Source organism: Mizuhopecten yessoensis, unplaced genomic scaffold, assembly GCF_002113885.1.
Source record: "Mizuhopecten yessoensis strain PY_sf001 unplaced genomic scaffold, ASM211388v2 scaffold245, whole genome shotgun sequence".
NCBI classification, from domain to species: Eukaryota; Metazoa; Mollusca; class Bivalvia; order Pectinida; family Pectinidae; genus Mizuhopecten; species Mizuhopecten yessoensis.
In genome coordinates, this window is record NW_018403450.1 from 40,621 (window position 1) to 52,044 (window position 11,424).

At 38.0% G+C, this 11,424-nt stretch overlaps 1 protein-coding gene across 1 annotated transcript; it reads right to left on the reverse strand.

The window, feature by feature from the left end:
• Nucleotides 1-557: 557 nt before the first annotated feature.
• Nucleotides 558-11,025, reverse strand: LOC110442775 (carbohydrate sulfotransferase 3-like). The gene is made up of 3 exons (XM_021486586.1): nt 10,818-11,025; nt 8,038-8,250; nt 558-1,471 (listed from the first exon to the last, which is right to left on the reverse strand). Exons 1-3 carry the CDS (start codon nt 10,943-10,945, stop codon nt 697-699), a joined length of 1,116 nt encoding a protein of 371 aa, XP_021342261.1. The 5' UTR covers nt 10,946-11,025; the 3' UTR covers nt 558-696.
• Between the last annotated feature and the right edge of the window lie 399 nt (nt 11,026-11,424).

An 11,424-nucleotide genomic window follows, 5' to 3' on the forward strand; every position in this document is an offset into this window, starting at 1 on the left:
ATATTACACAATACATCTCCAGCACACACACAGGCATACATACATAGGGAGATATGAGCCAGGTGGCATAGGACTAGTACATGTAGTTAGCGCCTGATAAGGCAGCTCCTGCGAATTCCTCAATATTGTATTGATTAATATATATGCTTATCGTATTGACTGTATAAATTTGTATATCTATGTACTGTAAAGGGCTTAAGAGTGGCTTAAGTTAGCTATATAGCGCGCTATATCAAATATATTGTCTATTTATTTATTTATCAATTTGAATTAAGCTTGCTCGACATATAGATGAAATCAGAAGTGATATCGATAACCGCCACATCAGGTGTACACGTTATAAAACTACAATGCTAACATGTGTGTTAACTATTCCGTCTTTGCGTATTGCAGAGTTATCTTCTCCTGGGAGCAAGTATTGATTGTTACGTCACTTGTTTGTGAGAGTAACGTCATCAATTTTTGAGAAAACGACGTAATTTTCTCACACAAACCAATGACGTAACAATCAATACCTGCTCCCAAGAGAAGATAACTCTGCAATACGCAAAGACGGAATTGGCACGACTCATACTATATACACTTTACATACATTTGCACAACTGAAACAAAGGAGTACATAAAGTAGTTCCTGCTAGGAAAAACATATCGTTGCCTGTTGTTTTAAAATATAATTGGATTAGTATAGGAAGTATATTAACCACTCTGTATGGTGTCGCGATCATTTGTCGGTATCAACAATGGTATACTGTTATTGTATAATTCATATCTATCGACCAATCCCGGATATCCAAGTAAACGATATAGGTCGGCGCATACGTCGTTGGTAACCTTAACAACATGCCATGGCACTTGCGTCCTCCATAGTTCAGCTGTCAAAGTGGAATTATCGTAAAACAATTTCTTTGATTTCTTCAGCAATAAACCTTTTTCATCAATTTTATATCCAACAAAATCAAATATTTCCTGCATTGTTTTTTCTGGTGTTGTTGCCAAATTTTCATGAAAAACAGTAAGTATTCTCCCCTGTAACACTCGTTTAATTAGACTGGATTCTGCGAGATCGTCTCTCAGTTTCTGACAAACAGATCTGGCAGTGTTTATTTCTTCGCTCTGTAAAGGCCATTTAGCACGTAAGATTGAATTCATCATTGCTCTGGGATCTCGTAAAACATGAATAATTTTCAACTTGGGAATCTGTTCCAACAGACGCGACGCCAAACTTAAACTGAGCCGAGGAGTACTGACAACCCTGGAAACCGAAACAGAACATTGACTCAAAATCCTTGCGCGACAGTCCTTATGTTGCTCGTCCCCACAGTGCGTCTTGACGTTTTGCTGCCAGTTCGACTGGTCTCCCACTATTTTGCGTAGCTGCCACATCCGTAAGTGTGCCTTGTATCGAGTGTTGTCACACTGATACACAGCCTGTACTATACCCAGCGCCTCTCGGTCAGCGAAAGTCGTGGCACTGCAAAAGAAAGCAGCAAGGGCGTGATTATAACCATTGCCATTTCACGTGTTAAAACCAGCTTCAGCAAGGAATATTGGAACTAGCTTAAGATTACATTTAATTTAAAACTTGCGTCCTCCATAGCTCAGCTGTCAAAGTGGAATTATCGTAAAACAATTTCTTTGATTTCTTCAGCAATAAACCTTCTTCATCAATTTTATATCCAACAAAATCAAATATTTCCTGCACATTTTCTACGTAACAGAAAAAATATCATGATTGTCAAAAAATAAATAAATAAATAAAACAAAAAAAACACACACAAACATAAAGAAATATCTTCCATAATTGTCTGTACTGTGAATTCATGATGTCTACTCACGCTTTTCGACTTGACAAGCATAACAAATATATGTGTTTTTTATTGAAGGTCATCCATACCAAGATGGCCACTAAAACTCCTCGTTAGCTATACAGAGTTGTTATTATACTATCGTTAGCTATACAGAGTTGTTATTATAATATCGTTAGCTATACAGAGTTGTTATTATACTATCGTTAGCTATACAGAGATGTTATTATACTATCGTTAGCTATACCGAGCTGTTATTATACTATCGTTAGCTATACAGAGTTGTTAGTATACTATCGTTAGCTATACAGAGTTGTTATTATACTATCCATAGCTATACAGAGGTGTTATTATACTATCGTTAGCTATACAGAGTTGTTAATATACTATAGTTAGCTATACAGAGTTGTTATTATACTATCGTTAGGTATTCAGAGTTGTTAATATACTATCGTTAGCTATACAGAGTTGTTATTATCCTATCGTTAGCTATACAGAGTTGTTATTATACTATCCATAGCTATACAGAGGTGTTATTATACTATCGTTAGCTATACAGAGTTTTTATTATACTATCGTTAGCTATACAGAGTTGTTATTATACTATCGTTAGGTATTCAGAGTTGTTAATATACTATCGTTAGCTATACAGAGTTGTTATTATAATATCGTTAGCTATACAGAGTTGTTATTATACTATCGTTAGGTATTCAGAGTTGTTAATATACTATCGTTAGCTATACAGAGTTGTTATTATACTATCCATAGCTATACAGAGGTGTTATTATACTATCGTTAGCTATACAGAGTTGTTAGTATACTATCGTTAGCTATACAGAGTTGTTATTATCCTATCGTTAGCTATACAGAGTTGTTATTATACTATCGTTAGCTATACAGAGATGTTATTATACTATCGTTAGCTATACCGAGCTGTTATTATACTATCGTTAGCTATACAGAGTTGTTAATATACTATAGTTAGCTATACAGAGTTGTTATTATACTATCGTTAGCTATACAGAGATGTTATTATACTATCGTTAGCTATACCGAGCTGTTATTATACTATCGTTAGCTATACAGAGTTGTTAGTATACTATCGTTAGCTATACAGAGTTGTTATTATCCTATCGTTAGCTATACAGAGTTGTTATTATACTATCCATAGCTATACAGAGGTGTTATTATACTATCGTTAGCTATACAGAGTTGTTAGTATACTATCGTTAGCTATACAGAGTTGTTATTATTCTATCGTTAGCTATACAGAGTTGTTATTATACTATCCATAGCTATACAGAGGTGTTATTATACTATCGTTAGCTATACAGAGTTTTTATTATACTATCGTTAGCTATACAGAGTTGTTATTATTCTATCGTTAGCTATACAGAGTTGTTATTATACTATCGTTAGCTATACAGAGTTGTTAATATACTATCGTTAGCTATACAGAGTTGTTATTATTCTATCGTTAGCTATACAGAGTTGTTATTATACTATCCATAGCTATACAGAGGTGTTATTATACTATCGTTAGCTATACAGAGTTTTTATTATACTATCGTTAGCTATACAGAGTTGTTATTATACTATCGTTAGCTATACAGAGTTTTTATTATACTTAAATCTAGCAGTGAAAAGAACACCCATCAACATTATAGGTATCTACACAGTAAAGGTTTCTAAAACATATAATTTGGTATGAAGAAGTGGTCTGCACAACTTTTAGATATCTGTTATACCGATGGAGCTGCATTGTTGTTTGCCGACACGTGTAAGTCACCTCTAGAAATAGTCTTGTTCGAGGGTAACCAGCCAGTACTTACCAAATGCCAACACGTGTAAGTCACCTCTAGAAATAGTCTTGTTCGAGGGTAACCAGCCAGTACTTACCAAATGCCAACACGTGTAAGTCACCTCTAGAAATAGTCTTGTTCGAGGGTAACCAGCCAGTACTTACCAAATGCCAACACGTGTAAGTCACCTCTAGAAATAGTCTTGTTCGAGGGTAACCAGCCAGTACTTACCAAATGCCAACACGTGTAAGTCACCTCTAGAAATAGTCTTGTTCGAGGGTAACCAGCCAGTACTTACCAAATGCCAACACGTGTAAGTCACCTCTAGAAATAGTCTTGTTCGAGGGTAACCAGCCAGTACTTACCAAATGCCAACACGTGTAAGTCACCTCTAGAAATAGTCTTGTTCGAGGGTAACCAGCCAGTACTTACCAAATGCCAACACGTGTAAGTCACCTCTAGAAATAGTCTTGTTCGAGGGTAACCAGCCAGTACTTACCAAATGCCAACACGTGTAAGTCACCTCTAGAAATAGTCTTGTTCGAGGGTAACCAGCCAGTACTTACCAAATGCCAACACGTGTAAGTCACCTCTAGAAATAGTCTTGTTCGAGGGTAACCAGCCAGTACTTACCAAATGCCAACACGTGTAAGTCACCTCTAGAAATAGTCTTGTTCGAGGGTAACCAGCCAGTACTTACCAAATGCCAACACGTGTAAGTCACCTCTAGAAATAGTCTTGTTCGAGGGTAACCAGCCAGTACTTACCAAATGCCAACACGTGTAAGTCACCTCTAGAAATAGTCTTGTTCGAGGGTAACCAGCCAGTACTTACCAAATGCCAACACGTGTAAGTCACCTCTAGAAATAGTCTTGTTCGAGGGTAACCAGCCAGTACTTACCAAATGCCAACACGTGTAAGTCACCTCTAGAAATAGTCTTGTTCGAGGGTAACCAGCCAGTACTTACCAAATGCCAACACGTGTAAGTCACCTCTAGAAATAGTCTTGTTCGAGGGTAACCAGCCAGTACTTACCAAATGCCAACACGTGTAAGTCACCTCTAGAAATAGTCTTGTTCGAGGGTAACCAGCCAGTACTTACCAAATGCCAACACGTGTAAGTCACCTCTAGAAATAGTCTTGTTCGAGGGTAACCAGCCAGTACTTACCAAATGCCAACACGTGTAAGTCACCTCTAGAAATAGTCTTGTTCGAGGGTAACCAGCCAGTACTTACCAAATGCCAACACGTGTAAGTCACCTCTAGAAATAGTCTTGTTCGAGGGTAACCAGCCAGTACTTACCAAATGCCAACACGTGTAAGTCACCTCTAGAAATAGTCTTGTTCGAGGGTAACCAGCCAGTACTTACCAAATGCCAACACGTGTAAGTCACCTCTAGAAATAGTCTTGTTCGAGGGTAACCAGCCAGTACTTACCAAATGCCAACACGTGTAAGTCACCTCTAGAAATAGTCTTGTTCGAGGGTAACCAGCCAGTACTTACCAAATGCCAACACGTGTAAGTCACCTCTAGAAATAGTCTTGTTCGAGGGTAACCAGCCAGTACTTACCAAATGCCAACACGTGTAAGTCACCTCTAGAAATAGTCTTGTTCGAGGGTAACCAGCCAGTACTTACCAAATGCCAACACGTGTAAGTCACCTCTAGAAATAGTCTTGTTCGAGGGTAACCAGACAGTACTTACCAAATGCCAACACGTGTAAGTCACCTCTAGAAATATTCTTGTTCGAGGGTAACCAGCCAGTACTTACCAAATTCCAACATGGTTTTTTTTATAAATAACACTACTAATACGTGTCGCTCATTCTACCGAAAGAACTTCGACCAACCAACATATTTAGAAGATTGAAACAAGGACAAGTTAAATTATTGATGACGTCATAAAAGACACACGACACGGCCATGTTTATATTGATATCAATACGGTACACCTGCTAAAAGGGTGATGGCCATGCATGTACATATGACTATCTAGTAAACTTCCATAGAGTCGACATTGAAAGTAATTAGAACAAATGAAACTTATTTCTACGGACATGTATCAATTTCAACTTGGTTATTTTCAGGCTATAAACAAATGAGCGAAATGTTGACAGTAGTTCAAACTGTTGTTGTCGTTAAATCGTGTATGCTTCACATCCTCAGTTTATAGACGAAATATCTTGAATTCCAGCTGAACATAAATCCCTGTTATAATCAGTCGCTAACTACCAAGCTGACAGGATATTGGGTACATCGCCAAATACCCTTAAAATAACCCATGCGTAATATTAAAGTAACAATCAACATAGAAATACGGTCTAACTAATGTGGTTTGCCCGTGAAAGCTGGAAGTTTATTCTCAATGGGTTCCATTCATCGGGAATGGTAAAATATTGATAATTGTCATACTGCAAAGAAAAATGTCGCACGGTGATTGGTCGAATTGCCAAGGTACCTGAAGCTATGTTAGTATCCTTGCCGGGGTACATAAGAGCACGCGCGCCTGTTGTAAGGGAGATAACTCGCAGATTCGAATCGAACACACCGGAGAACGTTCGTCTGCTAATGTCAACAATGAACAAAATGGCGAAACGGTTTGCAAGCCACACGGAGAGTGAAATTGAGACAAAACGGGCGTCACTTATACCTACAAACACAAAGAAAAGTAACAATTCAGCAAGCAAAACCTTCAGAGCATACTTAAGCGAAAAGGAGCAAGACACAGATTTTGAGGACTTCTCGAAGCCAAGATTAGACGAGGCATTGGGCCATTTTTATCTCGATGCAAGGAAACAGGATGGGAGTCTTTACAAGACGACAACGCTTGAACATTGCTTTGCAGTATGACAAATTCGTTATACAGGTCTTTGGCAGGGTACATGGTCTCATGTTCGCTGTCAGGACCTTATGTACCCTTCGCCTTCGGCTCAGGGTACATAAGGTCCTGACAGCGAACATGAGACCATGTACGGCGAAGGGTACATAAGGTCCTGACAGCGAACATGAGACCATGTACCCTGCCAAAGACCTGTATAACTAATATTGTCGACACTGTACAATAAGTATGGATTTTTCCAATAGTGAATGGCACTTCTATCAGACGATATGTATTACTTTCAGTCTTAGGACACTCCTATTTCGTTCAAATATATATATACAAATTACCAATTAAGGGCTTAATCGAGGTGAATATTATCTTTTATTGATCAAACGTTTACCCAATTTTTACATCGGTTTAATCTAGCTAAAATATTGCTGCAAAACCGGAAGTGTCAATGATAAACACAGCATCAAGTCGTGATGCCACAAAACCGGAAGTGTCAATGATAAACACCGCATCAAGTCGTAATGTCACAAAACCAGAAGTGTCAATGATAACCACATCATTGTGGGTACATGTAACAACCAATTACGCCCATTGAGCACAGCTTTAAACACGGAGTTACACGTTAATCACTTATCAAATCAAGATCAAGTAGTATTGAGAACATTTTGTTCTTTTTTCGAAATAAATGAAAGATCAATACGATTCAGAATCAATTCATCTTTGCCTCTCATCGCTCGTTTACCACAACAACGTATTAATGACAAAGCCTCAATTTAAAACTTCAGCTCTGCCTCTTATCGCTCGTTTACCACAACAACGTATTGATGACAAAGCCTCCATTTAAAACTTCAGCTCTGCCTCTTATCGCTCGTTTACCACAACAGCGTATTAATGACAAAGCCTCAATTTAAAACTTCAGCTCTGCCTCTTATCGCTCGCTTACCACAACAACGTATTAATGACAAAGCCTCCATTTAAAACTTCAGCTCTGCCTCTCATCGCTCGCTTACCACAACAACGTATTAATGACAAAGCCTCCATTTAAAACATCAGCTCTGTCTCTCATCGCTCGTTTACCACAACAACGTATTGATGACAAAGCCTCCATTTAAAACTTCAGCTCTGCCTCTCTTCGCTCGTTTACCACAACAGCGTATTAATGACAAAGCCTCCACTTAAAACTTCAGCACTGTCTCTCATCGCTCGTTTACCCCAACAACGTATTAATGACAAAGCCTCCATTTAAAACTTCAGCTCTGCCTCTCTTCGCTCGTTTACCACAACAGTGTATTAATGACAAAGCCTCCACTTAAAACTTCAGCTCTGCCTCTCATCGCTCGTTTACCACAACAACGTTTTAATGACAAAGCCTCATTTTAAAACTTCAGCACTGCCTCTCATCGCTCGTTTACCACAACAATGTATTAATGACAAAGCCTCAATTTAAAACTTCAGCTCTGCCTCTCATCGCTCGTTTACCACAACAACGTATTAGTGACAAAGCCTCCATTTAAAACTTCAGCACTGCCTCTCATCGCTCGTTTACCACAACAACGTATTAGTGACAAAGCCTCCATTTAAAACTTCACTGTAAACTTACTTGCACTGCATATCCAGCATATTACAGATGTATCCTGGTTTGAAATACTGGTGTTTGGCGATTTTGTGTAATGGTTCTTGTACGTAAAAATGTCCAGAGCGCATGCCCAGTACCTCAGCCGGAAACACAGTGCCTCCCATGACGTAACCGATTAAGAGAACGTCGTGAATCGTATAGTTTGAAGACATAGGTTGCTTGGTAGGTTTGACTTTCCTGAAATTGATATTTATATACAACTGCATATATGATCTTAGGTACATACAAAATTGTATTAAATACATGACAAGTCACTAGATTTGTATGATCTCCGAGTTAACGCGAAGTAAGTGATACTTCTACTTTTACTATATAGGAACCACCTTCACTCAAATAAAGACTTTATCACACTGTTTGGGATACTGCATAGGCAGTCGACAGGCTATGCTTTATAAAATAACTATAATCACGGTGTTTCATCCTTCATCGGTAGGTGTGTATTATAAGGAAAATGAAGGTGTACTTATAAACAGTGGTTTTGCAAGTATCCGAAGGGGTGCATTCTCTAGATCTGACGGTTATGTTCTTCAATAATCTGATAGAAACGGGGGTTTGATTCGTGTCTAGTTTTTACACTCGACAGCTGACCCAGCTTGCTACATATTATTTTCTACTGTTTTTTCTCGTTTATCTTGTTTTAATCATGGACAGTGCAAACACTTGCGGTGCAACAACTACAACAACAGTTCGCTCGCAATGTGTCCTGTATTATAGGATGGGTATCCAAAACGACGCCACCTGTTGCTTCGGTTATCACGTATAGCTAAAGGTTATTTTTTGTAAAAGTCAAAATCAAGTCATGTTTTTAATCCAGTTTGAAGATCAAAGACATCATATTCTAGTTACAGGATCGCTGATATCAATGCCAAGTAACGTCTGATGTACACAACATCACAATTTACACATTTTATGTAACCAAGTTTATTAATAAATATAATAAATGAACAGAAATCCCTGTTATAATCAGTTGCTAACTACCAAGCTGACAGGATGTTGGGGTCAAACACCAAATACCCTTAAAATAACCCATGCGTAATATTAAAGTAACAATCAACATAGAAATACGGTCTAACTAATGTGGTTTGCCCGTGAAAGCTGGAAGTTTATTCTCAATGGGTTCCATTCATCGGGAATGGTAAATTATTGATGAGTGTCGACACTGTACAATAAGTATGGATTTTTCCAATAGTGAATGGCACTTCTATCAGACGATATGTATTACTTTCAGTCTTAGGACACTTCTATTTCGTTCAAATATATATACAAATTACCAATTATGTGCTTAATCGAGGTGAATATTATCTTTTATTGATCAAACGTTTACCCAATTTTTACATCGATTTAATCTAGGTAAATTATTGCTGTGAAACCAGAAGTGTCAATGATAAACACCGCATCAAGTCGTCATGTCATAAAACCGGAAGTGTCAATGATAAACACAGCATCAAGTCGTCATGTCACAAAACCAGAAGTGTAAATGATAAACACAGCATCAAGTCGTCATGTCACAAAACCGGAAGTGTCAATGATAAACACAGCATCAAGTCGCAATGTCACAAAACCGGAAGTGTCAATGATAAACACCGCATCAAGTCACAAAACCGGAATATTTTCTCGTCTTTTGAGTAGTGTCATGGTTCATAAGATACAGGCATTGTAAGCAACTCCCCTTCTGTTTCAAAAGTAGATTCGACCCATTCGGATTTCCAATCTGTTGCCCCTATAACCACAGATGATTCCTAGAATGACGAAACAGCTGCATGGTGCAATTCACGTTTTGGCTTACTGAACATAATAGCAATTGGTTAAAAGTGCAATCACTTGGGGGGTGCCACGCCCATCTTTCAAAATAGAGATACCGTATTTAGAAACATTCAGGCGAAAGCCTTTAATATTTGTACATTTCGTTTATTTGGTCGATGGGTACTTAAAAAAATCATGTTAGGTATTTCAAAAATGACCGTTCTGTACGGAGACCAGAAAGGTAGTTATTCCTAGATTAAACCTCACCAATCCAAATAGTTATTTTACTTGTTTTCAACAACATTGCATATGTCACTCTCGTACGGCCGAATGGAAGCGCGCAGAGTCTTTATCAATCCAATTAGGCCATATTAATATATCAGTAGACTCGGTATAGAGGTCACTTTCGATGTGGCACCCAGTCATACATTGGTACGCAATGTCTTTCCAATAATCTATACCGTACAAGTAATGTATTTACTATAGTCACCATCCGGTGTGGGAGACAATCAATAAAGGAACGACTTCAAATGTACTATGGCATCGATAGAGCCTATATGTTTAAACAACAGGTAAGTTTTATGTTTGATGATTATCCGTTTGCCCACTACTACAAAGCAATGCTTTAGACAATCAAAGAGGATAAAATCGACAGTGTGGTTTGAAGTGAATAGAGCTATATAGATTCAAATGTTTAAAGTCGAAGGTTACCAAAGGTTCAAAGGTGTTAGCTATCACTGAGTGGCACATTCAAACCAGCAAAATACACAGCAGTAGGCATGGATGCACAAAAAATACTGAAAAAATCAATTGAAATATTGAAAGGATTTTTGTATAAAAAAAAAAAAAATGTCTTTTCAACTTTTACATCTTCCCATTGTAGACGGGGATTCGGTGAACTGAACCAGTTATGTATCCTTTTTAGTTGATGAGGATTAAGCGATTTCGAGTATACAGTTACAGAAACCATCCCGTTAAAAATCATTAAACAGCATACATACCATGCATGGTCGACATAGACGTTTTCAACTGATGCACGAATCCGGAAGACAACAATAACTAACACAGTTAGTATTATGCCGAACATCAAATGTTTCAATCTAATCTCTTTGAGACTCAAACGTCTCATGTTGTCCTTTTCCTGGAACTGTAGGTAATGCGTTCCAATTTTTGTCGCAGGAATAGCACTACAGTGCTAATGGTTACCGTTTTAAATATGCGACGTTAGATAAAAATTCTTGTATCTTGTAATCCAGGTGTGCCAAGAATCAGCGAACCATAACACTACAGGTGATACACTACTCCATACCAGTTGACACGCGACACGTACCAGCATTTCAATCGTGAATTCGAGATGCTTCTCCTTCGTGCATAATTTATGCGTGTCTTTTACAACATGACCACGTGTGTTTGTTTACTCAGGTGTTTTAATTAGATACCTGGTATATTAACCACATTGTGACAATAACATATGCTGTATTACTGCATCAGCCAAATCTCCTTTCAGCTGGAACTCATCGGCTGCTATTATTGATCAAATCGACAAATAGATACAGGAATATGTTCCGAACATTTTACCGCCATACTGAATTCTGTTCAGCAGTGTTC

Coding starts and splice junctions, on each gene's coding strand:
- LOC110442775 (XM_021486586.1), bottom strand. CDS start 10,945: ATGAGACGTTTGAGTCTCAAAGAGATTAGATTGAAACATTTGATGTTC. Junction 8,251..10,817: donor GTCTATGTCGACCATGCATG/GTATGTATGCTG, acceptor TATCAATTTCAG/GAAAGTCAAACCTACCAAGC. Junction 1,472..8,037: donor ATGCTGGATATGCAGTGCAA/GTAAGTTTACAG, acceptor TTTCTTTTGCAG/TGCCACGACTTTCGCTGACC.